A 27590-nucleotide genomic window follows, 5' to 3' on the forward strand; every position below is an offset into this window, starting at 1 on the left:
TTTGTATTACCTCTAGAACAGATATGGTTACCTACCTCAGTCCCACTCGAACACCTCAAGAGAGCAGGGCCTTGCCTCATGTTGAGGTCGCCCACTCATGTTTGAATGATTTCTATGATTTCAGTTATGAAGGATATGTAGGAACATTTGGGTAGTACTTTATAAATTTATAAAATATCTTACTCTAGACATTATCTGTCTAGATGTACCTGAGAGGTAAGGAAAGGCCTCCAAATACTTCATCTTGTAGGTGTCTGAGGTCAGGTTGGTGGCTTAAGCCGCAGAGCTGGTAAATGGAGGAAATAGGACTCAAACGCAGCTCTTCTGGCTCCCAGCATGGCTCTCTTTCCCTTTCCCTCCCATCTCTTGTAGGTAGAAGGTTCTTCTGTTGACTGAAGGTTCTTTCTCTGGAGCTTCTACTTGTTGGTTCTCCCCTTCGGAGCCATAGAAAATAAATGTTACTTTCTCTTTCTGATGCAGTGTGAAATATTTGAAGATAGCTATTGTGTTCCCCATGTCCTCTCCATATTAAACACACAGTTCCTTCAACCATTCTTCTCTCATTCCATCATTTATTCAAAACGCATCTCCTGGGTGTGTGCATCATTAGGTGTGGGAGGTACAGTGGTAAGTGGGAGCCCCAGTCTTCAAGGAGAGAGATGTAAAAGGCATAATTCAGCAATTATGTTTGGCCTCAGACTTCTGCTCGATACTTCTCTGTCTAGTGAGTACGCTTGCCACTGTGCCCAGCTCTGGCAATCCTCTCCAGAGAGTCAGCTGTTGTCTACTGGGGGGGAGAGGGGCGATCACCTGGCTGCTAGCCTGAGGGCCAGGATCTGAGGGCCTGGCTTTCAGGCTTTCCGTGTGCCCTTGTTTCTAGCCCCAGCCACAGCCCTGCTTCGAGGGGTGGTGCCTCGGGGTCCTTAAGCGCCTTTGCTATGGGTGTGGTTGTCCCCCCACCCCCTGACCGCACCCAGCACCTCAGGTCTCTGCCTTCTGTTTTGCTAGGTCCGTTTCCTAGCTTCTAAAATTGCACTGACCTCTTTTTTCTATCTTCGCCGTTGTATTCTTTCCTGTTCTTTTCGCTTCTGTGGGTTCTTACTTTCTTCTTTTTAAGTCTTGTACTATTACTGTGGTGGTTTTAGAGTGTGTTCTCTGTGCTTAACTAGAAGTTTCTCAGGCACTTTCATACATTCGTACAGCAGCTAAGCCATGTCTTCTCCATTCTGTGCTGTCACAAGATGTTTAAAAGTTATTTTAATTTTTGAATAGATTCCATTCACGTAATAAAAATGATTCTTTAAAAAGATACTTAAAAATCCTACATTGACAGGTCTTGCTTCCATGTGATTCCTTCATCCTGTTCCCCACCCCCCAACCCCCTAGAGGCAACGACTTTGATTAGTTTCTTTATGCAGATACAAGCAAATGCAGATTACTAATTTTTTTTATCTCTCCCTATTTTATGCAAAAATTAGTATGTTATGGCCTGTTCGGTACGTCCCCGTGGTCTATCCACGTCCATGCATAGAGAGGTTTTTGTTCTTCATCATGCTGAACCCCCATAGTGTGGACGGACTGCAATTAACCATTTCCTACCAACTAACACAGGTTGTTTCTAGTCTTTGCCATGATAGATCATCCTACAACCAATACCTCAAACATACATAGTTTTGCATGTGTGCAGGTGTACTGGAAAGATAAATTCCCTAAAGTGGAATTAGTGGTATTTGGAGTCCAAGTATGGGAGCCTAGGTCTCCTGGTGTTGGTCTAGGACCGTCGTCTGGCTAGTGACCCATTCTAAAGCTTGATTTTGCCACCAGCCGCATCTGACACTGGCTGTGCGTGGGCTGGAAGTGGTTTGCCCTCTTACTGCTATTTCCCATTGCTTGGGTTCAGGGTGGCTGAGGCCAGAAGGGAGGGCTTCTGAAGGTGACATCAAACCCAGGCCCTCTGCGGGTTGGGAGTGGCAGGTTCCCCTCTGCTAGTCACACGGCGGGGTTGGCAGATCCCATTGTGTCAGCCACATTTTCTCTCATTATCTCTAGTTCTGGCTGTTGGAACCGTACACCTTTTCTCTACTGTAGGCCCTCAAAGGCAGGAAACGATGGTTGTCTTTTCACATTTGTCATCCTAAAGGGTTTTTTCAAGCGGCAGTTAAGGTGCTCTGGCAAAGGTGCGTGTGGCAGCAAAGCAGCTGGAGCTCTGTGTCACCAGCAGTCTTGTCCTCAACTCTGGAGCAACAGAGGGCTCCTGCAGCCTCTCCCCAGAACATCTGGTGATGCAGATACTAGCATGCGGTCATCCCAGGTGGAAGCAGGCTCCTGGGAGGTTAGACAGCTTCCCCAGGTTTTCAGCTAGCAGGTGGGGAGGAGGGATCTGGACTGACCTCCAAGCCTGACTTCCTGCTCCAGCGCTCTGCCTCTGAGAGAACTAGATAACTTCCTTCCAGTTATCCAGTTGTCTCTAGGAAGGATTAGTGATATAGTGTAGATGCCGTCAAGGTTAGGGTGTCCCTGATCTTGTTCCCCTTTGCCTCACTCTTCCTCATCACAGCCTTCCTCCCATGCTGGTCAGTGAACACCTCGCACCACCCATGTGGCAGCCTCCCTTTCCCAGCCCCTTCCCCAGCCCAAATTTGGTCTTTCTCATACACTTGGCCTCTCTCTTTCCTCCATACCACTGCACATACCCTGCCCCCCCATTCTTTCCTCTCCCCACTCTCTGCCCTTCCTGTGGGGAGCTACCAAGCACAACAGAGAGCTTTTCCAAAAGTCACTTTTTTGTTGCTCTTTATTCTTGCCAGTTTGCTGAAAGTTTGAAAGAGCTTGAGATGCTATCAAACCCCCAGATTCTTGGGAGGAAGTGGGGTTTCTTGAATTGCCTAGGGAGCTCTAGCTGAAAGCCACTATTTATAAGAAGACATCAGCTCTGCACTTCTGGGGCTCTGAGGGGAAGGCAGGGTGGGCAGGGCCAGATTGCTCACCCCTGGCTTCTCCACTGAGGGGTTTCTGGTGAGCCCTTGCAGCAGGCCATATGAGCCAGTGGGAGCTTTCACCAGGGGGCTGGATTTCGTAAGGGCTGCTCAGGCCCCGGGCTTGCTCTGAGCTCTGCCTGTTTTTGGTCTTCCAGTCCGCAGCCGCCACAGCCCCAGGTCCCCGAGACTCCCTGGGCAGATGAGGGCGGCTCCGTTTATCACCTGACCGACGAAGACTTTGACCAGTTTGTGAAGGAACACTCCTCTGTTCTCGTCATGTTCCACGCCCCATGTGAGTGGAACCTTGCTCCTGCCACAGCCTTTCCTCTCTCAGCATAGGACAGGCACTGCTCTGGGACACGAGTCCAGTGAGCACTGGCCTGTTGGATGCCTCCTCTATGCCAGGATGCACTGGTGCCAGGCAAGGTTCCCCGCCCCCACGGCACACACAGCCCACCCTGCATCACCATTGGAACAGTACCCATGTCCTCATCGGGCCCCGGTGTTCCTCACCTCAACGTAGTGGGCCTGAGCACGTTCCCCTAAGTCAGCATAAGTCGGGAAATGCAAATAAATTTCCCAGAATTGGAGGAATTAGGACTGGAGGGGTCCTGAGATACTACCTAGAACAGTAATCACCTCTAATCTAGGTGGGGGAAATTGAGGCCCCAACAGAGCCTGTATCTTGCCCAGCAGCTGAGACGGCCCAGCAAGGCCAGGTCTGGAGCCTCAGATCCCCCAGCATGTAAAATGCCTTCCTTCTGCTTCACCTGAAAGTTTCATGCCCTGAAGTGGCCACAGTGGATCAAGGAAGGGAAATGTGTGTAAAAGGGTCTGCAATAATGGCTGGGAGGCCTCAGGAGTTTTCTAGGCGAGTGTCCTCCCCATCCTCTTGGAGAATGGAGAAATTGATTATAATTTGTTTCCAAGAGGGAGAAGGTTGCTCCTGGAGGGGTGAGCAAGGGGATGACAGCCCTGGGACACAGAGTTCCTAGGAAAGTCAGGCCCACTGCCATGGGTGCCCAGGGTCCTCGGCACCCTGGGACAGATGGGAGGCGGGGCATGCTCTTCTCTTAGAGCTTCTTGCCAGCTCTTTGGTCCAGTGATGGCAGGAAAGAGATTGTGAAGAAAAGCAAGAAATAACTACTTTGGGTTTATTTTATTTTAGTTTTTAAAGTTTATTTGTTTAATTTGAGAGAGACAGCACGAGCAGGGGAGGGGCAGAGAGAGAGTGAGACAGAGAATCCCAAGCAGGCTCCGCACTATCAGCACGGAGCCTGACATTGGGCTCGAACCCACGAAACCATGAGATCATGACGTGAGCCAAAACCAAGGGTTGGATGCTTCACCGAGTGAGCCACCCAGGCACCCCTATAAATAACTACTTTGTAGATCAGTGCCATAAACCGTCCTGTCCATAGAGGCATATTCAGTGAGGAGAATGCAGTATTAATCGTCACAAGTGTAGGGATCTTTATGCTAACAGCTGTGTATCACCCTGTGGTGATAAAGTGGCTCCCCCTAGGGTCACCTTTCACCTTACCCACAGTGCCAAAAGGCAAGTATGATTAGCCCCATTTTACAGACAAGGAGACTGTCTCACAGAGAAATGGCACAAATTGTACATTGCTCTATAAGTCCTATACTGCTGAGCCCTGCTCTCCCCACCCTCCCCTTTCTCTGCTGTATCGCATGGGTTTGGTTAGTTGGGAGCTGTTCACAAGCAGATCACCATTGGGGATTTCCTCAGCTCCTTTCTTTCTAATAAGTGCCAGATTTTTAAGAGAATCCAAAGGAAAGTATTCCTATACCCTTTTTTCTGAATTTCAAGAAAACTGACAAAACACGCAAACAACTAAGTTTCAAAGAGCTTCCTGCTTAAGGGTGATGATGGGGCCTTGGGAGCACTTCACCCCCAGCCCTGCCAGGGCCTTAGTGAGCGTGTCCCTGCGGTTGGCAGGAACTGAAAAGCTGCCTGCCAGTGAGCCCTGCAGCGTCTTCCTGGCTGAGATGTGCTCTCCCCACCCATGTCAGAGCTGCTGATGGAAGCCAGTCTGGCAGCAAGTTACATTGCGTCTAGAATTGGGATCACCCCGCCTGCATCCCTGTCCCAGCAGTACTGGCTGACTGTGATCAGTTCCTCCCTGGGAATGTCACCCCTGCGTGTCGGTCCTTGCAGCCTGCATCAAGAGAGCCTACCCAGCTCCTGACACAGTACAGAATGGTGTGAGCAGTGATTTGTGGTTTATGCATCTCAGCGTGAAGAGTATGGACCCCTTTGATGAATCCTGTATATTATTCCAAAACAATATGTACCAGATACATTGGAATTGTTTTGTTTTGTTTTTTGAGAAGGGGGGGTACAAGTGAGTGAGGGGCAGAGAGAGAGGGAGAGAGAAAGAAGCGGGGCTCACCTGAAGCAGGGCTTGAGCTCACGAACCACAAGATCATGACCTGAGCCGAAGTCAGGTGCTTAACCCACTGAGCCTCACAGGCGCCCCATATTGGAATTGTTTAATAATTGTTTATTAAGCCCTTTCTTTTTAAGAACCTGGGTTGCACACTGGGTAATTTTTGTCTGTGTTCTTTCTTGTAGTCTTTGGTTGTGAGCAGTCTATTGTAGTAGCTGATGCTTACAGGGTCTGGGGCCTGGAACCTGTCTGTCCCTTCCCCTCTTCCCTCCCTGAACCAGAAGGATCTTATTCATTACTTCACCCCTCCCCCACCCAAGGTCATCTGTGGGCCTGGAATAAGGGCTTAAAGAATGAGAAAACAAACTAATAAAGTTGTTTAGAGCTAAATTAGAGAAAGAGAGCTAGAAACCAGATGGCTCTTGTTTTCCCCATTAGTCATTGTTATTAATAAATATTTTGAAAGCCACCCTGCTCTGTGTAAAGCCCTGTTGAGGGGGCTCTGATTTCAAACTTAGCAAACGGGAGACGTCTGCGGCTTCTGCTGGTGGGTGTCTGCCTGCGAGGGCCCCTGCGTTCCCAGACGAAGTACCTGCTATCCCCCTGGCTGTGCACGTGTGTGCGTGTGTGGGTGTATTTCTGCTGGACCAGCAGTGATAGGGATCAGGGCAATAGCATGAGGGGAAACTTCCTGATGAGCTGCCTGTTACTGTTCCCATCAGAGGGGAATGGCTTCCCATTGGATAATCTCTCTGCACAGTACTTCCGTATCCAGGAGCATGGTCTGTCACCTGAAAAGGGAGGGAATGCACGCAGTTTTGAGAGAATTTGGAACCCAAGAGAGGAAAGCCACAAGCACCGAGCTTTTGGCTGCTGCCTAGCTGTACGTCTGATGCTGGAGTGCTCCCCAGAACCTGCAGTGCTTGGGAAACCACTTTTGTGGCATTTGACCTGGGAAAAAGGACAAATGGCAGGAGGCCAGGAGACTGGCAGTGCTGTCCTAGTTTTCCCAAGTGCATAAAAGGTGAATGCTGGAAATCAGTAGTATTACAGGCTTCCATCCCAGAGCAAACAGGAAGTGGTTTAGAAGCAGATCGTTTTGGAGGCTTAGAAGAACAAGTTGGGATCTTTCAACACAGGAGACCAGAGTTTCTACTAAGGACTGCTGGATGTGCTTGATTTGTTTCTTAGGACATGATTACTGAGTTCGTGAATTAGCACGTCTTTCTTTTATCAAAAGCAAATCTCTGTTTTCCTGACTGTATGGATAAGAGGGGCGGGATGGGGTTGCCTTGACAGGAGCACCTCCTTGGTGCTGAATGAATGTGAGTCAGGTCTGGCTCTGTCTAGAGGGTGGTACTTGTTTTTTATTCAACAGTTTTGTTAACACTCTAAAAAACAAGGCATACTTCTAAATCTGCAAGGGTTAGAGCTGGAAAAAGGATAGCTGCTAAAATATTGAACAATTGCATTTAAGATTTTTAAAGATGCCAATAGTCTGAAATAGGGCTCAAACTAAAAAGCTGAATTTATTTTTCTGACTTTCTGGTAATTAAAAAGGGATGTATGTACATTTTATAAAGGGATAATATAGGAAAATATAGAGAAGAAAATTAACATTCCTGACACTGACTCCCAGAAAGAGTCATGGTCCCTCTTTGCAGTGTTATTTCTATGCACAGAGTATGTGCTTGCTCAATGTCAGATGCTTCCCAGTTCCACTCTGAAAGGCCAGGAAGAGAAAGGATCTTCAGCTTTCCACCTGACTGATGCCTGCCCCAGGTGGGTGCTCCCTGGCATCTGTACGTTCCAGAAGCAAATCACTTGGTTCTGTGCTTAAACTTTCACAGGGTACCTATGGAGCTGACCCCCTGGATTCTTGGCAGGAAAAGCCCCTGTTGTTGCCTGTTATCAAACCTCCAGTGGCCTCCTGCTTCTTTACTGTCTTTTCCAGCTTTCTTGCCACTTACTTTCCACCTCAGCCTCTCCTCTTGCCTTATTACCTTCTTTCCCTCACCCTTGCCTTCTAGCTGGAGTGGGTTAGCAACCTCACACAGATCCTTCTGCAGCCTCTACATCTGATGCCTGAGTCATCACTGAGCAAATAAGCACAGGCTCAGCACAGTGCAGGGCCCTCCACCTATGTTAGCTCCAGTCTTGGCCCAGATCACACCAAGGGAACGACAGGGGCTGAGATTTACAAGCAGGTTTGCTCCGTGGACCTCGCCTTCCGGAATTGGGATGAGCCTCCTGGGGAGGACAGTCTGAGTGTGAGCAGTGGGCTCTGAGAGGAGGGTGTGTGCTGTGCAGTGTAGGGATAGAGTGGGGGCCTCACTCGTAGCCCTGGGGCAACCCTCCATGGCTCAGCGCTTCCCCCTTTGCATCCATCTGGCCTTCAGTGTGGGGCCTGGCATGGACGAGGGAGGCTGCAGCACCAGGCCCAGCTCTCTGACCCCACAGAGGACAGTGTCCAAAAAGGGTGTGGTGGCCGAACACGGACTACTGCCGCTCCTGGAGCCTTTTGTTTCTTTCTGCAACTTCCTGAAGGAGAAAAGTCAGAATGCATTGTCCTCATCTTCTTGTCACTGTGTGTTTGGCTGCAGGAACACCCATCTGCTCCCCCCTGTCTGTGTGCCTGCAGCCCTGCATTGGGCCACGGAAGGACACTACCTGAGGGAGCGTCACCTACGTGGGGCTGGTAGAAGGAACAAAGGGGGGCTCACAGGGAGGGTGTCCCCGAGAAGCAGCTTGTCCCCCCGTGCACCCCTGCCATATCCACCTGCGTTCCTGGGCAACAGGTCCAGGGGTTTTCTTGGAAACGTGTGCTGGAGGCTGCTGGGCCTGGCCTGCCTTCCAGGAGCTGGGCTGTCTCCCTCGGCTCGGTAGCAGAGCCCTGTCAGACTCCAGATTTTCTGCTTCTTACTTTCTGTCTTATTCTCAATTAATATGATCTTCATAGAAAATCTAGAAGGTACAGAGAAGTATAAATGATCAAGGCAGAAAAAAACCACCTACAATCCCGTTATCCAGAAGCAACCACTTGTCACTTTTTGGCGTCATTCTTTCTAGTTTATTTCCCCCCCCCCCTTTTTTTTTTAAATTTTTTAATCAACATATAGGTAAATAGAGTTTTTTTCTGACATGTGTGGATTTGTGTAACTATCATGCTATAAAAGTCCTTCATGCTATCACTTTTATTTTTAATTGCACAAACAACATAAGGATAATATTAACGTTTTTATTATTGGCAACGCAAGGTTCAAGGGATATAGAAGAATCTAGTATGAACAGTGAAGTCCCCACTCCCTCCCCTGAGCCCCTACCGGGGCTGACCATTGCTACCAGTTGGAACATCTTTCTCCTCCTTTTGTGCTTCTACCTAAATATCAGTGTTTTGAGTTTAGGTTTTTTATGTTAGTAGTATCATTTCCTGTCTTCTTCTGTGGCTTGCTTTTTTTCACTTACCAGTGGGTCTTGAAGATGTTTTTGTGTACATGTAGATGTTGGCATATAAATCTACCTCGATCTTTCCAACCATTGAATAGTATTTAATAATTGAGATATAGATTTTAAACCATTTCCTATTGATAGACATTGGCCACCAGTCTTTGATTAGTTAAACAGTGCAGTGAACATTTGTAAGCATATGTATTCGGGAACATGTCTAAATATTCGTGACTCACTCCTGAAACTGAAGTTCTGGACCACAGGATGAGTGTGCTTGAGCTTTGATAGATACTGCCAGCTTCCCTCCAGAAAGTCTTTGCCACACCTGGCAGTGTGTGACAGCCTGCATCCTTGCCAGCCACGATTACTGTCCGCCTTTTCAATTCCTGCCAAACTGGGCAAAAGGGCAACTTGCCCACAGCTCCTTGGCCTCTGGAGAAATTGAGCATCCTTTCATGTGCTAGTCAGCCTTCCGTAGTTCTTCTGTGAACCACTTATTCGTATCCTTTGTCCATTTTTCTGCTGGGTTTTTTTCTTCTCGAGCTGGAACTCTATACTTATCGATAGTAATCTTGATATGTTTTCTCACGCGAGCCACGTGTTCTCTTTGTAGTCTGTTACTAGCTCTAACTTTATGGTGCCTTTCATTGTACAAAAGCTTCCTTTTTTGTAGTCAAATAGTTAAGTAGAATATTTATGGAGCACTTACCATGGATCAGGCATTTGTTCTAAGCAGTTTGTATCTACTAACTCATTTGATATTCACAACAGATCTTAAGAGGTAGATATCATGATTATCCCTAATTTATAGGTTGGGACAGAAAAGCACCAGAAGGTTGAGAAACTGGCCAAAGGTCACTTAGCCAAAAAGATAGAGCCAGGATTAAAACCTGCACCCCTGAGCCTTCTGCAAGCCTGTCTTTCCCCATCTTGACCTCTGGGATTCATGGCTTGCCTGGGAAATCCATCCCTAGGTTATAAAACCAGTGCCCTGCATTTTGTTCTAATATTTTTGTTTTTTTCATCTTGTTCTTTAATTCCTCTGTATTCTTCATCTTGTTGTACCAGATGGGAAGAAAGGATCTAATTTTATTTAAGTCCTTGTTTCCATGCATGTTTTTCCTTTACATCTTTCTTAAAATTATCTTGTGTTTTCTTATGTTATTAAAAATTCTTTTTTGTACATGCTTTTTGTGGTCACATAATATTCCATTGTATAATGGCACCATAAATTACTTAGCCAGCACCATAATGTTGCAGGTTCGAGTTGTTTACCGTATTTCCCCATGATAAATCACACTGCAGAGAACAGTTTCATGCATAAATATTTGTCCACATGTCAGATTATTTCCTTAGGATAGAAGCCTGGAAGAAAAAATTTAAAAGCTTGTTATCTACATTTTCCACTAATGTAAAGGAAGAGAAAAAAAAAATACTCTCTTTTTGCACAAGAAGAGGGCTGTGTGATGGATGGAGTCATCCGTCAGTGTGTGAGCCTGCCCCCAGAGTGTCTGTGAGTATCTATGAGTCAGCTTTGTTGTGTATACAGCTAGAAGCTTTGAAAGAGCCCTGCGGTCCCTGGAGGAGCTCATCACAGTGTTAAAATGTGAGTGTGTCTGCTAGCATCTGTAGGAGCCCCACTTCCCTGACATGCTCTCAGCCAAGTTCCAGGCAAGGCAGCAGGAATGTGGATAGGAAAATCCAGGCTCCCTATAGGGTCCCAGTTACATGGGAGCTTTCCAGATTAATCTGGTCCCCTGGAAAATCCTGGTTCCAGGATCCAGGGAAGTCTCCATAGCTGATCTGTAATAAAATCATAGGTATAATTAAAGTTGGTATAATCCAGAGGAATTGGAAAGCTTGGGGTTGACGGGAGGCTAACATTCCCACAGCCAGAAAAGAATGTGCTCGAGGAGTTGACACGCAGCCCCTGTGCCAGGTCATGAAAATCAGCATAAGTGCACTTACACAGATGATAAAAACCCAACAAGGAAGTTTGGCAGTAAAACTTAATGGCCTATCAAATCACAATCAGGACACTAAAACTCAGTGGGCTGGAGTCCTGCTTCTGCTCTGTAACCTCCTCCTCTGGCTCTCACGCAGCCCCCATGGCCAGGACATCCTGAAGGCCAGGCCCAAAAGGCTGGGACTGGGGTCAAGGCAGGCACTGCCCAGGACCCACAGAGCTCCAGAACAGGTGGGTGCCAACAAGGGAGATGTTCGTCTGGCCAGACCTTTCTCTTCTTTGGGGCCTGGTCATTCTCCTTGTCATAACTCTCTTTACAGAGGTTTATTGCCTAGCCTTCGTATCTTGTTCAGGAAGCAGAGGGAACTGGTGCTGTAAGCAAGGGGACGAGTACTCTAGGGTATGAAGGAGAAGCTGTAGAACAAAATCCATAGATGTTGGAGATTTCCAGAGATGTTTTACAGACCTTGTAAGGAGCAGAAGTGAATAAATGGTGGGCAGGGGGTGGGTGTGTACCCAGTAACTGGCTTGGCTGCCAGTTATACTAAATAGTCAAACTAGCAACTATTCGGATACAAGAATGACTCTTGCCCCAAAAGAATTTAGTCCAGTTAAACCTTGTGCGCACAGGTGTAAACCTGAACAGTATAGGCATGAAGTTAACTCATCCAAAATGTGTGTTGACTGCCATCCTCAGTACCAGGGATATGGTGGTGAACTAGACACACAGCCAAGTCTGTACAGAGCTTGCATTCCAGTTGGAATGGACAGGTTCAAGTAAGAAGATGACTCCAGTTGTTGTTTTTTTAAAGTTTATTTATTTTGAGAGAGAGCACGAGCTGGGGAGACACAGAGAGAGGGAGAGAGAGAATCCCAAGCAGGCTTCACTCTGTCAGCACAAAGCATGAAGCGGGGCTTGAACTCACAAACTACAAGATTGTGACCCAAGCCGAAATCAAGATTCAGATGCTTAACTGACTGAGCCACCATAGGCACCTCCTGATTACTCCAGTTGTTTTGAGTACAGTTAAGAAAATAAATAGGATATTGGAAGAGAACATGATGGTGTGAGGCTCCTCTGGATTAGATGGTCAGGGAATTTCTCCATGGAAGTGACATTTGAGCTAACACCTGAATGATGTGAAAGTGGTCAGCCGTGCACAGACATGGGGAAAAGACATGTTCCAGGAAAGAGTAACATGAAGACCCGTGAAGTAGAAGTGAGCTTGGTCTGACAGAACAGAAAGAAGGCCTCAGGTTGCAGAGCAGAGGACAGGAGGGAGGTGACAGGAGCTGAGGTCGGTGGGTGGGAGAGTCAGATGGCGTGCAGTTTATGGCGATGGTAGAGTTTGGATTTTGATGTACCTGTAATGGACAGCCATTGCAAAGTTATAACCAAGAGAGTTTGATCTGATTTATGTCTTGAAAAGATGTCCTGGCTGCTCCTAAATATCAGAAGACAGCAATATAACAGTCACAAGGCAGTATGAAATTAAATGCCATGGAAATATATGAATAAGTACTTTGTGAGTAGAAGAGAAATGGTTGGTTTGGTGGGGATGGAATGAACCAAAGACTCAGGGTAGGGGCCGGAGCCTGGTAGGCACTGTGTGGAGATGCCTGGTCCATCAGGGCAAGGGCTGTGATGATGAGGAGTGGGTGCTGACGGACAGAAGAATTTGGGGGGAATTTTGTGTCATGTGAACACAGTGATGGGAACTCCAGCCAGAAGATCCACCTCAATCCCATGTCAGGGCCCATCTCTGGCTCTAATGAGCTTGTCCCGTCTGTCTCATTGGGCTGGCAAAGCCCAGTACAGTGAGCAAGTACTTTTATTATTTTAAGGAGAGTCCTGGGAGACCGGGCCGGAAGTCCAGGAGAGAGGCATGAGTGCAAACTAAAGAGGCTGGACATTTCCTGGCATATCTTCCACTTGTCCCTCCCATGTCTGTGATAGACCCTTCCTCCCAGTGAGCCAATTCTCAGGCTCAGAGTCCATCTCTGGCCCACCACGGATAGAAGCTAGCAGGTGATATGGAAGTCTATTTGCTACCCCAGCAGGACAGTGGCATCAAAGGGCCAGAACTTGATAAAGGTATGAAGGTGAATTCTCTTATCTTCAGGGGTCCTGTCACATTGACTGGGACATTTTGGAAAGAAATAGTGGTTTTCTGTCAGTGGCAATGGCTGGCTTTTCTTTGTCTTCCCTCCCCTAGTCCCCAGTCCATCGCACTGCCCACCTTGACCATGGGCCCTGCTGGCACTGGCCTGACGATACCATTCATATCTTGTTTATGGGAGAGGGTAGTCAGGGGCGAGTCTCCCTGCCACTCCTGCCTTTTTTAGAGGCCAGTTGGAGCCTTGAGCCCAGGTCTCCACTGGACTGAGTGGGTGACCCCGGTCACTCACTTCCTCTTCTCCAGGGCAGGCTGAATTCTTGGGTGACAGATCAGCATTAGGAGTTCCTCTGAGCTTCCTTTTCCTGACTTCTCTTCATGCAAGGTGAGCCTCCACCGCCACAGTCAGGAAGGGCCAGTCTGGGAACGGGAGAATGGGTGATCCCTTGGGGCAGGCTGCCAGGAGCTGTCAGCCTGGAGGCAGGCCGAAGGAGTGGGGGTCCACTTTAAGAATTCTAGAACCCCTTCATCCTGACCATAAGCTCCAGAGAATGACTTACTCCTTTGCTCTTAGTGAGAACCAGGAAAAAAAAAGTTCATTTTAGCATATTCCACGTCAAGTCAGTAGACTCTTCCGTAGAATATTCCATTACTCCTGACACATGGATTGGTGTGAATGGACACTTGAGCCTGGACACCTGTAGGGACAGCTCTGTGCTCTTTTGCCCCACCTCCCATGGGAAAGAATGCCTTGGAGTTGGGCCTTGTGTGCCTTGGCTTTTAACTGGGGTCTGTGAGCCAGATAGGGGATCGGATCCCTATGAAGTTATACGTAAATTTGGACTTCATACGCATCCGTCTGGGAGAAGGGAAGGAGAAGCTTTTATTAAATTCTTAAGAGTGTCAGTGACCCAAGAAGGCCCAGAGTCCCACCCTGAGCTGAGGAAGATGCTCTCTCTTGCTGTTGTGGGTAGCTGCTCGCCGCAGGCAGAGGCCTGTGTGGTGTCCGGAGCTGGATCGTGTGTTTTCCATCTGGGGGACAGTTCAGTGAAGTAGAAATAGCACTGCATGCTATATATGCTTCAGGCACATTCTGTTAAATGGGTTTTTATAGTCCTTCCTGAGAACCGGCCTAGAATCTGTGTATGAAATTGTTTCTTTGGGGAAAACGTGTTTTCAGTTCTAGATAAACTTAACCAAAACAAAACAAAACAATCCTATGTAACCTGATTGCTTAGAAAGTGACTAATGGCTTGTGATAGCACTAAATGTTCATTTCTGGCAAATGATGTTCTTATGTTTCAGTGTCATGGTGATCTATGGTTCATGGCATCCTGAGTGGGCTGTAGTCAGACCATGAACCCACAGGTTTCCCTTATCCTTGGGCCCATTTGAGAAGGACCAAAATGCTGGTGCCACTGAGAATTGTAGTTGCTCCCTGGGCTGAATTCCATCAGGGACAGTTCTATCCACTGAGTCATCTCATGGCTCCCCAGAGTGCTCTGTCCAAAGAGGGGCTTGACAGCTCTGGCCTGGATGCTGCATGGTCACTTAAAGTTTCTACTATCAGTGTGTGGGTGGGGGAGGGGGGGATGCAGCATAGCCACTGTGGAACCCCTTGTCCCTGGGAGGAACGGGTAAGCGTGGACTGAGGAAGCTGAGAACAGGCAGGGGTGGAGGGGACATGTTTGTGTTCTGGTACCCCCTGGGGCTGAGCTCTGCAGGAGTGACCTTGGAGAAGACAGGAACTTTTGCCCCAGCCAGGTGCTCAGATGGAAGCAGAAAAGCCCTTCCCATGGCTTGGTGGCTTCCGGAGGCTGTGGGAGGTCTCCTCTGCTAATACTGGTATGTCTGTCTGCCTCCCTTTCTCCCAAGTTAGCTACAGAATTGCAGTGCTGTTGGCTTCCACACAGCCGTACCCCCACGAGAAGGCCTTCTGCTTAGCCTGCTTCACGCGTGGCCCCCACACAGCCAGGTTCACCTTTCAGCTGTCCCGAGCCTGAGCCAGTCTGGACGTCCTTGCTTCACAGCCCCTGCAGTGTTAGAAGCCAGAAAGTACTCTCTACTAAAGTGAAAGCCATGTACAAATGTCCTGACATCACCTATCAAAGTGTTTGTTTACTTTTTAATGTATCAAATTTTATTATTCATGATGTTACTGCATGTGTGTGGTTGGAGGAGAGGGCAGAGCAATCTTTATATGAAGAAATAGGCATTTGGAAATGACAGGCCTGATCCCTGTGCCTGTCATATCATACATCCTCCCCTGTGGGGACAATTGGAATGTATTCTTGCTTCTGTGAATGCTTATTCCCGGTTCAAGCCTCGGGCTCCCTTTGCCCCTGGGGAAGGGGATGGCAGTGGTAGTGGTGCTGGGAAGCACACACTGCCTGTGACTGTGGCCTCCAGCCACACTGCTTGGGTTCGCACCCTGGCTCTGTGACCTGTGGCTGTGTAAGTAGCCTTGGCCAGTCCCCTACCTTCTTGGTGCCTTAGTTTTCTCATCTATAAAATGGAGATAATCAGGTTATACCTTGCAGGGCTGTTGTGAGGATATAAAGCTCTTATAGCAGTGCCTGGCACACAGGACCTATATATGTATATATCCAGTATAGGACCTATAGATACATATAGCCAGTCTTTTTCATGTAGTGACTTCATTTTTTTGCCTCTTGCACACCTTCCCCTCTCTACCAAGTGGATTAGGGAAAAGATTTCTTGCCTCTGAGCTGGTACTGCTTCTTTTCTCTCAGGTCCCCCTGGTGTCTGTGAATAGGGCCCAGCTGTTGCACAGAGGCAGGGGCATCACTGGAGCCTCCATGCCATGGGGATGTTTTCTCTTGATTTCTTCCCACAGGGTGTGGTCACTGTAAGAAAATGAAGCCAGAGTTTGAGAATGCAGCAGAAGTCCTCCATGGAGAAGCAGACGTAAGCTTCCTTTTCTTAACCTCCCCACCACCATTTTCTTCTGAAGAATCAGTGACCTGAATCATCACAGTGACTTTCCCGCGCAGGCTCCGCAGCCACTTCCCTGATCCCTGAGGTCTGCGGGACTTCACTGTCCCTGAGTACACATGTTGTAGACAGTGGGGCCCGTAGCAGGGATGGAGCGGTGCAGAGAGACGACGGGGTCGTGTTCCCACACTGTCCATGCGGCCTCCGCCAGGTCATGGCTCTGGGGTGAAGCCTCAAAGTTCTCTCTCTTTGCTCTGGGACCCTGGCTATTGGGAACGGCCACAGTCTACACAGCCTAATTGGCAGGGCAGATTTAAAAGTCCATTTCAGCCCACAAATGGGAAATAATGCACTTTCTAGTGTGCAGTCATTCCCTGGAATATATGAGCCCAGGGAGCCAGCCACTCCCAGTGAAACACTGGCAGGCCCCGGGCGGGTGGGGGGCTGGCATCTGGGCTCCTCTTCTTCCAGCACGGTGTCTGAGGCTGTCATGCATGGTTGGCCTCTCCCCCATCCCAGAGCTCTGGTGTCCTTGCAGCTGTCGATGCCACTGTCAACAAGGCCCTGGCAGAAAGATTCCACATCTCCGAGTTTCCTACATTGAAGTATTTTAAGAACGGAGAGAAATATGCAGTGCCTGCGCTCAGAACAAAGAAGAACTTTATTGAGTGGATGCAAAAGTAAGTGTGGTGGTCTCAGTAGCACATCCTGACTCCTGGCTGGTGGCCACTGGAACAGGCCTGGAGGAGACAGAGTAAACCTTAGAGGCTGCTAACCCTGGCTCAGGGCCACAAGAGCCAAGGCGGACTGGATTTCTCCAATTCTAAAGCCACCTCTGGGGTGCTGGCCACATGTTCTCACGCAGCACGTCACTGGTAGCCTTCCCGGATGCAGTTTCACCAGCACCAGTGCAGCGGGTGGCATGTCTGTCTTCTTAGACCACCCCCTCTCCCCGTGACCTAGCCCCAGGCTTCCTCATGGCATTTTATTCCATTTGCTTTGATGGCTGGAGGACACACACAGCTCTTCACACTCCGAGCTGAACTCGTTCAGGACCAGGTCTGCTGGTGGTTGACCAGGCCTCCGGTAATGTGTCCACGAGGCAGCCTGTGGTGGTCTGGGGCTGACAATACAGATTGTGAAGAGCTCCCTCAGTGTATGTATTAGTTTGCTGATTTATCACAACAGGTAACACAGACTTGGGAGCTTAACAGCAGAAGTTTATTTTCTCGCAGTTCCACAGACCAGAAGTCCAAGATGAGACGTCAGCAGAGCTGGTTTCTTCCGAGGCCTCTCTCCTTGACTGTCTTCTTCCTCTCCACGTCTTCACACAGTCTTCCCTCTGTGTCTGTGTCCTAATCTCCTCTTCTTGGAAGGGCACCAGTAAGATTAGGGTAGGGCTCATCTCAGTGAATTCATTTTAACTTAACTGTCTCTCTAAAGACCCTGTCTCCAAGTACAGTCACATTCTGAGGTGCTTGGAGGCTGGGACTTCAACATATAAATGGGGGCTGGGGGGTGGGTATGGTCACAACTCAGCCCATAACAGCCTGCAAGTCCAGAGAACCTGAGTAGCCTCATAATTACTAGCCCAAGGACCTCCTCCTCACCCAAGGTCTTTGGAACCTGCAGTTCTTAGCATTTCCCTGTCCTATGAGGAAGAAGAACCATTACACAGGTACCCTGGGAAATGGAGGAAGTCCCAGGCCTTGCTTGAGAGGCAGAAATTGTTAGGACGTAGTTAAGGAGACTTTCTCCTATCTACACCCTTCCCCCAAGATGCGCGCGCGCACACACACACACACACACACACACACACACACACACCCCCCTTGAATATTTGGGAATATTTCCTCATTTCAGCACTGGGTAGGCAGGGGAGATAAAGTAAAAGAAGACATATTCCAGCCTTTGCTGAGGTCCCTGGTACAAAGCATAGTGTATTCTCATATGAAAACCAAGACTTTAGAGTCAAATGTGACATGAGAACCAAGCAAAATAGCAGCATCTAGATTGAGTTACTTTGTTAGGACATTTGTGCTCAAACTTAGGAGTATATATGTGTCACATTGTATTGAGGTGCTTGTTTGAAGTACAGATCCTGGGGCTGCTGTCCCTGAAGCTTTGATTCAGGAAGTGGGAATGGAACCCACAGCCATAGTGTTTTGAGAAATACCCACTTACAGAATGGGAACGAAGGTTCCACTAGGTTCAGGAGAGACCCCTGGGAAGAGGTGGGTGCACTAGCGAGGTCCTAGTCTCAGCTTCTCCCACTTTGTCCTGCTCATCACTGGGGGCAGGTTCTCAGAATAGCCTGGCCTCCCTCTTAGGGATCAGAGGCGAGTGGTGGCTCACTTCCAGAAGGGACAAGGTACTCCCTCTTCTGGGTTTTCTGGCGTCAGAAGCAGGTTGCCATTCACACCTGCCTCTCCAGCCTCCCTCTGGTGCCAGAGCTGGTACCCTGGGAGGATTGAACAGGATGGGGTTCAGGTAGTTTCTTGGTGCTTGCACTTGTGGTGGGAGAGTTGAGGGAATCAGGAGAGGCCTGGCTGCAGGTAGTGAGCACAGAGGAGCTGTGTCTGTTCTTTGCAGTCTCTCTGCTGCTGAGCACCTGAAAAGCACTGAGGGTAAAACATGGACTTTGAAGTCTAAGAGACCTGTGCTTAGATTGTGACCCTGGGCCATTTACTTGACCTCACTAAGCCTGTTCCCATCTGTAAAATGGAGACAACACTTTCCCAAAGACTCATCTAGAGAATTAAATTAGACTATTGTGCTTAGCACGGTGTGTGGTGTGGCAATACTCAGAGAAAGGAAGCTGTTTTTATTATTGATGCCAGCTGTTATTTGGATCTATAACTGACAGTATTGCCACATAAGTGGCAATACCTTCCCAGGCTTTACCAATTGCTTTTGTATCTGTTGCCCATTTCATCCTCAGATCCTATGAGGTCAAGAGTTTTTATTCCTATTTCTTTGATGAAGGAACTTAGGTTCAGAGAGGTTGGCGGCCTTGCCCAGAGACAAATAGTAGTTCCTTTAGGAACTCGGAAAGAATTCTCAGGCAGAGCATGAACAGCAGATAGCTCTGAGATGGAGGACCGAGGCCTGTCACGCAGGAGCAGGGTGAGGAATTTGGGTGAGGCCGATGGTGTTTCCAGGCTTGTACACAAGTGTGCTGTGAGTGACTGAGACAGGCCCACCAGCAGGCCAGCCCGGGGAGGCAGGATTCAGGGATAAGGTAGAGCAGGGAGGTCAGGTGTCGGCCATGAGCCAGGGTTAGGGCAGGGGACCTAGAGAAAGAAAAGGGAGGAAGACAGGGTGGCTGGGAGGGGCCAGTCTTGGTCACAGGAACAGCAGTGCCATTGACCAAAATGGAGAGGTAGCTGAGGAAAGCTGGTTTGGGAGGTGTGGAGGAGGGGGAAGAGTGATCTGTTCTGTTTTGTTAGGATTGGGGTGACCTCCAAGTGGGGCCTTCCAGCAGAAGTATCTGAAAAACACCTGGAATTAGGGAGCCTTGTTGAGAGGTCTGGGCTCAGGTCCTCCTCAGGCACAGGAATTATGGAAGCCATGTGGATGAATGGGATCTTTTGAGAATTGCAGGGCCTCAGATAGAACCTGAAGAGGAGGGAGACCCTGTGAACACTCGATAGAGGGGACTTTTGAAAGAGGAATGGTCCTGGGCTGGCTCAGGGCTGCACTCAGCTGGGTTTGGGGCTGGGGCCAGGGCTGAGGCCAGGGGTGGAAACCAGTGGTGCATGGGTGAAGGAGAGAGTGCAGGGGATGATGTGGCAGCACTGGGTGCAGACCACTCCCCAGAGACCCTTCTCAGAGAAGGAGCAGAGCAGTGTGGTTGTAGAGAGGGGGACAAGGCAACAAAGGCTTTTAAAAGACCCTGAGATCTGTCTTTTTTGTTTCTGGGTTTTTTTTTTTTTTTCAAGTTTTTATTTAAATTCTAGTTGGTTAACATACAGTATAATATTGGCTTTAGGAGTAGAACTTAGTGATTCATCACTTATATATAACACCCAGTGCTCATCACGAAAAAATACGGAACGTTTCATGAATTTGTGTGTCATCCTTGCACAGGGGCCATGCTGAGATCTGTCCTTTTGTGAGGCACAATGGAGGGAACTAGTGGACAGAAAAAGACTGAAAAATTAGAAACACACAATGAATGCCTAGTATTTCTTAGAGCACATGGGCTCTTAGCAACTGTTAGTTGCTGGCCTGACTAGGTGCCCTAGGTACACTGTCTCTGCTCTTCATAGGGATCCCAGGAAATAGGTATTATCGTACTCACTTAACAGAAAAGAAAATGAAGCTCAGAGGGGTTTGGTAATTTACCTAAGTTCACACAGGTGATAAGCAATCTGGATCCAGACCCATCTCACTCCTTGGTCCATGCTCTCTCCACCAGTGCAAAGCATAATGGAGGGTCCTTCAGGATCCAAGAAGAGGCAGTAGGAAGAGGGAGGGAGAGAGAGGGAGGGGAACCCAGGTGAAGGAGTTTCTGTACCCGTGGCAAGATGATGGCTGACACCTGGAGAGACTGCTCTGCCCTAAAAGGAGCTCAGGTCTTCCACACCATCACAAAATGGCTTTTTAATAAGCTCCTCAGAGGAAATCAGAATATCTTTGTTGATGGTACAGATTTATTCACATTGGAACACAGGTTTTAAATTAAATTTTAGAAAGGATGCAAAGTGATTTCTTCTTGGGTGCTCCTCTGAGCAGGTGGGGGTGGAAGTGTATGCCCTTACACAGGCCTTCCTTTATGACCGTCTCCCCTCCCTGCCATTCCTGCAGCCCTGAGGCCCCTCCACCCCCAGAGCCCACGTGGGAAGAGCAGCAGACCAGCGTGTTGCATCTGGTAGGGGACAACTTCCGGGAGACCCTGAAGAAGAAGAAGCACACCCTGGTCATGTTCTATGCCCCTTGTAAGTAGCTGGGGGGTGCTCGCCAAGGTGCAAGGTGGAGGGGTGGGCCAGACTGAACCAAGAAGATCCCTCTACCAGGGAACAGTGCAGCCACAGGCGGACCCTGGGCTCATCCCTGCTGTGTCAGGGCTCCTCAGTTTCATCCCAGGCTGAGGTCCTTCCAAATCCAAGGCCTCTTCCTGTTAGCTCTGTCAGGGTCTCTCTCCCTGTTTCTGGGGAGCCTTGCTCACATCAGTCGTAAAGCCCTCTGCTTCTGTTTGTGGCAGGGCCTGCCATAAAATTATTCAGTCTCCCCATGTCCCTGGAATCTTCTAGGCTGCTTGCCTCCCACCTGCCAATTCCACCTACCCCTTGGCTCCTTCTGTCCCACCGAGCACTGACTTCACCTTCAAACCCTGGAATTTAGCCGACCTCTTTTGGCCTCTGCTTTCCTGGTCTTCCTGAGTACCCCAGCCCAGTCCTCCTCCCTGACCTCCACGTGGCTTTGATGCCATTGGGTTTGAATCTGTGGGAAAAGCACACCACATTTTTCTGAGCTAGCTTCCCCCTCTATCCCCCTTTTAATCAAAGTTTAAGTTGAGGAAGTGACACGTGTGATTGTGACCTTTGGATTTTGTGTTGTTCCGTCTTGAAGTTAATTGATATTTAAAAGGGAAGGCTCTTGAATTTCCCACTGTTCTGTTGCCCTTGTCTCTCTCCCCCCGGTTACAGCTCAGCTTAATGGAGTGGGGATAATAAAGCTTCGCTCTACAGAGAAGCCAGGCAACTCAATCTAGTCATAAACCTGCTTGCTTGTAGCCAGCCCTCCTGTTGCCTCCCCTCCTGCCCCACTTTTCAAGTGTCAGTAATCCGTAAAGTCACTCCTCCCTCTCACTTTCTGAGAGGGCTTGCCTCCTGCCCACCTTTCCCAGCCTCAGACCCCTGCCCTCAGGCAGCAAAGTGTCCCTCTGTTTTTGCCTTTTCTTCTCCAGGTCAGAGCAGGACTTGGGCTCTCTCCATTCCTTGCAGAGCCTCTCACTGTCTTTGTCTGTCCTCATCTGTCCTTAGCATATGCCTAGAAGGCTGAGTGGGTTTTAAGAAGTTGTCTTCCTTCTGGGCAGAATGCCAGGCACAGGACTAAGACCCAGAAGATGTGTGACCTACCCAAGGCTTCGGAGCACTGAAGCGACAGAGCCCTCCCTGCAGCCTGGGCTGGTGCTCTTTCTGCTATAGACATAATTCAGAGAGTATGAGCTTTCTCAGCAGCAGTGAAACCCTGGCCACAGAAGCAGAGGTCCTTGACCAACCCCTGGGTGGACTTTAGAAAGTCCAGACTACATACTTTCCCCTGGGATTGCTCCCCTCTTTCCCCCAGACCTCTGGAGTCAGGACTCCTACCCCACTGGGGTGCTAACGACCTCCCTCACAGAACCACTGTGTGCTGGGTGGTATCTGGGGCCCAGGATACAAGAGAAGGAGGCATGGTCCCTGCCACAGCTCAAGGGCTTCACAGTCTATGTACTCTGGCAAGAAACAACTCGAAACAGCCCGTTCAGGGCTGCTCCACTGGACGACTCGGCTTCCATCAAAGGGCCTGGCACCTAGAGTTTCCCTTCTCTACTGCATGTTCCTGTGCCTGAACCCTGTTCCAGAGATGCTCATCAGGGAGGTGGATCTATCCAAAGGCAAATCTTTAAAAATTTTTCAGTTATGAAAATAATATATACTTATTTATATATAGTATATGACACATCCTTATGCTTATTTACATATAAAGAACCTAATAACTAAGAAAGATCACACACCTGATAAAGGTAAGTATAAAGTAGAAGCAAAAGCCAATCCCCATATCCTTCCCCAATCTCTACTCCTTCTCACCTCCCCCCATGTCCCCCACCTCCCATCTACCTCCCACCTCCTGTCTCCCACCCACTTCCCACCTCCCTGACATGTCCCATACTTCCCAGCTCCCCCCATGTCCTCAAGCTCCTGCCCCCTCCCACCTCCCACTTCTTCCCTGTGTTCCCCACCTCCTCCTCCCACCTCCTCCTCCCACCTCCTCCTCCCACCTCCTCCTCCCACCTCCTCCTCCCACCTCCTCCTCCCACCTCCTCCTCCCACCTCCTCCCGGTTTATACAGAGATCTTCCTCTGGCTATTTCATTGTTTTCTCCTGTTCCAAGCCCCCTCTTTGCTCTCAGTGGTCTGGTCATGGTGACTGCCCTTCTTAGGCCAGCGTGCTGAGTCTTTAGCATTGGAATTTTCTGTCCTGTCCTTGGTCTTTCTTTCTGTCTCCCCACTCTGGGAAGTTTCTTTCCTTGCTACACATAGGTGGTGCCTTTTTAAAGAGCCCAGATTAAAAGATCATGCCTCGGGGCTCCTGGGTGGCTCAGTCGGTTAAGCGCCTGACTTTGGCTCAGGTCATGATCTCATGGTCCGTGAGTTCGAGCCCCGCATCGGGCTCTGTGCTGACAGCTCAGAGCCTGGAGCCCGTTTCAGATTCTATGTCTCCCTCTCTTTCTGCCCCTTCCTGTTCATGCTCTGTCTCTCTCTGTCTCAAAAATAAATAAACGTTAAAAAAAAAAAATTAAAAAAAAAAAAAAAGATCATGCCTCTTCTGGTCTACGTGACACCTCTTGGGAACATCTTCATGCCCTTCCTAAAACAGCCTCCCCTCCAGTTACTCATCTGCCATGCTCTTTCTTTTGTATAATGATAAAATTAGATGCACCAGAAGGTGATTAATCTGAGATCTAGATACTTTAAATTGATGGTAATAGGAATTTGCACTAGGCTGACAATTACCTTTATACATTCAGTAAGCAAAGAGCTTAGAAAGGAAAAATTAATAGTGATACCAGGTTTGGGGGAGAGGATAACTTCTTTCCAGCCAGCCTAATGCTATTAGTGGGCATCCGTGTGCCGCTCACAGGGGACCGCTAGGTGCTGCGAAGATGCTGCTCTGGTGAGCCTTGTCGACCAGCACATTGTGCCCTCTAGATGTTTTGGAATCTATAACCATCATTCCTCTATAGTGTGAAATTTTCATGAATTTGAGCTATTCTTCCCTCCATTGGGTCAGATTAGTAAAGAGTTCTTGTAATTGCCATTGAGGCCGTTAAAAAATCATGTTAGTATCTGCCACAAGTTAGGCACTCTGTGGCATTCATTTCTGATAGAACTCACATCCAGCCCAGCTCTCTTCTGTACACCTGCAGTGGATGTTGGGAAAATCCTTTTCCTGCCCCTCCCCATCATTGTCCACACTGTTCTGGGGCCAGCTGGCAGCTCCACCAGCCAGGACATATGGGTGATCCTGCCCATCTCAGGAACTGGCTCCAACGCTAAATTCACATTAAAATTGTAGCTCAGCTTTAATTTGGTTTCACAAAACTCTTTGAAATGCCAGTCGTTATTATCTTATTTTAAAAAGAGAGAAAGCAGATGGGCAAAGCCATTTCTGTTCCTCGCCTTGGCCGGCCCGACTGTTCACCAACTCTCCCCATAGGGCATTTGGCCTTTCCCACCTGTGCTTTGATCAGAATTAATTACCAGAGTCAAGGAAATCTTCCCTCAAAGCAGTTCCGTTCTCATGGCAGTTGTGTTCAGTGTCTGGGGAATGGTAGAAAGAGGTGGGCTTGGGTTTGGATCTGCTCATGCTGAGGGAAGGGCCAAGAAAGGGGGTCTGTCACCCCAGCTGACACTAGCACTGTTGTCACACCCTGGGCCTCCAGAGTTATGGGTCCTCATCCATTGTGATAGGCCTCTCTCCATAGTCGGGAACCCAGGCCCTGATAACCCAGTGGCTTATTCTCCTCTTAACCTGACCTTGGGTCTCCTCTCCCTGGATCCAGGGCTCAGGTTGATTGTAGAGCAGAGGATAGAAGGATAGCGTGAGGCCCTGGGGCCTGGTCTGGCTGCTTGGTCTGGGGTGGGGATTTGCTGGGAATGTAGACGTTAGCAGCAAAACATGAGCAGTGGGGGCTCAGACAGTTGCTCCTGCCACCACCTTTCTCCGTCCCGTTTTCTCAGTCGTGACATGGACAGATTTATCATTGTCCATAAGGCAAGAGCAGGGGGCTTTGTAACAGACTCAGAGAGTCCTGAGCACACATTCTCCTTTTCCAGGCCCAAAGCTCCCTCTGTGCCATAGCTCCCAGGCAGCCCTCCGTGGAAGGAGCTTGCAGAGCAAGACTGCAGTGACCATCTCCTCCACCCTCAGCCTCTTAGACTCAGTGTATGGCAGGAGGATGTGGGGTGGGAGGTCCCGGGCAGGAGCGGACCTGACATTTGCACACAGACTCCTACAAAGCCCTCATGCTGACAGCAGAAACACAGGGCAGTGTTTGAGGGGCAGAGTTGACACAGGACCCTGACAGTGTGGTGTGCAAGGGGTAGGAGTCAGACGAAACCCCCCCCGCCCCCCATGGTCTGTTGGGTGGAGGGAAGCTCCTGGAAAGGTTTCTCTATCAGTTCCAGGAGGAGCACCTGGCTCTGCAGCCTCCCCTGCACGTGCAACATTCTGTCCTCCTTTCCTGCAGGGTGCCCACACTGTAAGAAGGTCATCCCGCACTTTACGGCCACCGCCAACGTCTTTAAAGATGACCGAAAGGTAAGAGACCCCTCTTTGTCTCTTGCCCTGCCTCTGACTTTGCTCTGCCGCCATTTCCTACACCTTCCTCCCTTCCCGTTCAGGTCCCCTTCCTGAATAGGCTCTGCTGAGATCAGAGAATTCCTGGGAACCAGGACATTCTTTTCATAAAGGCAGCATAGAGCAGGCTGAATGTTTGCTGTAAAGTCAGCTAAAAGGGATACACTGAACCATTACAGCCCTTCATTGGAAGAGGGGGGTGGTAAAGGGGTCATCTGTTTATATTTTCTTAGTGCTTCAATCTTTTTACAGTAGGATTTGTAGTCATGCATCACTTATATAATTGAAACTACAAATAAAAAAATTCAACAAAAGTCAACTGGAGGCAGCCAAGGTGGAGGAGAGCAAGGCTGTGTGCAGAGCCTCATCCTGCCTAAGGGAAAGGCTCCTGTAGCTGCCAACCGATGAAGCATAAAATTAACAAGCTAGAGCTGCGGGATTGGATTAGAGGGGAGGAGAGGGGACCCCCCCAGGCACGTCCCCCAGGCAGCTCCAGCAGTGAGGGCAGTGTGGGTCCCTCCCAGGTGAGAGCAAAGTGTGACTTTGGGGCCAAAGGGTGTGTGGCAGGAGAAGACTCTGGAACTCAGGCTGGTGCAGCTTTTGGCTGCTGCTAAACTGTGTGACTCGGAGAAGTCACATCAGCTCTTCAGGCCTTGAATTCTCCTCTCTCTAAGATCGGGGTGCTTCTCTAGACGATCATGAAGACTCTTCCCAGCCTGGGACTCTCTTCACCCAAGAGGCCCCAGAAGCGTGCTCACACACACCCAGACTCAAAGTCACACGCATCTCTGCTGTGGTGCCTTACATTTTTTTGAGTGAGTTCCTCAGGTGCAGCCAGGGCAGGCTGGATTTCCTGGGGTTGGCCCTGTGATGACATGTGAGAGCTATACAGGGCCAGCAGGTCAGAGAGAGCCAGGCTGGGGCACGTGTGTGGGGAGGGGGCAGACTCAGGACTCAGACCCCAGGACCCTTCCCTGGACTCACGATGTCCTGTCATCACCCACAAGGTCTGGCTGTGCCCCTGTGGCTCACTTCTCCTTTTCTCCTTTGCCTGCCACTTGGCCTGCATTGAGAGGGGCGTGGCAAGAAGGGGCTTCCCGTCTTCATCTCTGTCCCCACCTGCCCCCTTCTGCCACCCAGGGCCAGTGCATACACAGGAGCTCCTCCTGGGGGCCTGGGGAGGTCCATCCCTGCAGGACTCCCTTACAATCTGGGTGTTGGTTGGTTGGTGTGGGGATGCCTTTACTCCCTGGAGCCAGCCCAGGACTGTCAGTCACTCCACACTGACTCCCTTTACCCCTCACCCGGAGAACTCTGGGTAGACAAGAGAGTGGCTGAAGTGTGGGGTCTCCCTGCCCCCCGACCTCCGGCTGCTCGGGTCTCCATGGCTCCAGGATCTGTGAAGGGATCACATCAGTCCAAGCAGGGCCAGGCTGGCTATGCCCATAGTGAGTAGCCGAGGGCCAGCCCTCCTCTTCCTCATTCCCATCTGCTGATGCACAGGGACGCCATTTCCATGGAGACCCCCTCCTTCTCTGAGACACTGATATGCCCTTGCTTAATTGTCTTAACTTGAGCCAGTAATGTCACTGGCCTTTTCTGGGGGTCATTTCCTCTGTGTCATTCCTTCTGTTCTCTCCTTCCAGCTTCCCTTATTCTAAGCCAGAGATTACCCTCGCTCATTTCCAGGAACATGTTTACTCTCTCTGTCCCTCTCTGCCAGGCAGTTGGCAGGCCTGGGGTTCCTGGAGGTGGCTCTCAGTAACCCCAGGGAAGTGTTCGCTCTCGGCCTGGGGGACTAAAGTTACTGGTGCCACGATTGCTGGGTGCATCCTAGAACTATCACATCAGAGGTCTAGAGACAGTTCCAGGAATTTATAATTTTTAAGAGCTCTTGTACTGGCTACTGGCTGGTATTTGGGGAGTGGTGGCCCATCCAGCCCTCTCCTGCTCATGAGGGATCAAGGCCCAGAGAGGACCATGTCTCTTGCCCAGGGACACCTGGCTGGTCACTGACAGCCAGAACAGAGTCTCTTGACTCCTAGTTCTTCCGGACACCCATGCTGCCACCTCTTAGCTGGAATTGTATTTTTTTCTACCCAGAAGCCAGTCTCTGTTCCTTCCCCAATCAATATGCAGTTGGTTGT

The 27590-nt window shown here is 49.4% G+C and overlaps 1 protein-coding gene and 1 pseudogene across 1 annotated transcript in view; one reads left to right on the top strand and one right to left on the bottom strand.

The window, feature by feature from the left end:
* Window positions 1–27590, top strand: part of PDIA5 (protein disulfide isomerase family A member 5) — a 93076-nt gene that overhangs the window by 60648 nt on the left and 4838 nt on the right. The window contains exons 12-16 of the mRNA XM_053904161.1: window positions 3134–3270; window positions 15777–15847; window positions 16394–16554; window positions 20684–20814; window positions 25334–25404. Coding sequence (XP_053760136.1) covers window positions 3134–3270; window positions 15777–15847; window positions 16394–16554; window positions 20684–20814; window positions 25334–25404 — 571 coding nt within the window. The remainder of the gene's footprint in view (window positions 1–3133; window positions 3271–15776; window positions 15848–16393; window positions 16555–20683; window positions 20815–25333; window positions 25405–27590) is intronic.
* Window positions 19919–19980, bottom strand: LOC128777490 (U6 spliceosomal RNA; annotated as a pseudogene).

This window comes from Panthera pardus, unplaced genomic scaffold (assembly GCF_024362965.1).
Source record: "Panthera pardus isolate Hobbes unplaced genomic scaffold, ASM2436296v1 HiC_scaffold_16, whole genome shotgun sequence".
NCBI classification, from domain to species: domain Eukaryota; kingdom Metazoa; phylum Chordata; class Mammalia; order Carnivora; family Felidae; genus Panthera; species Panthera pardus.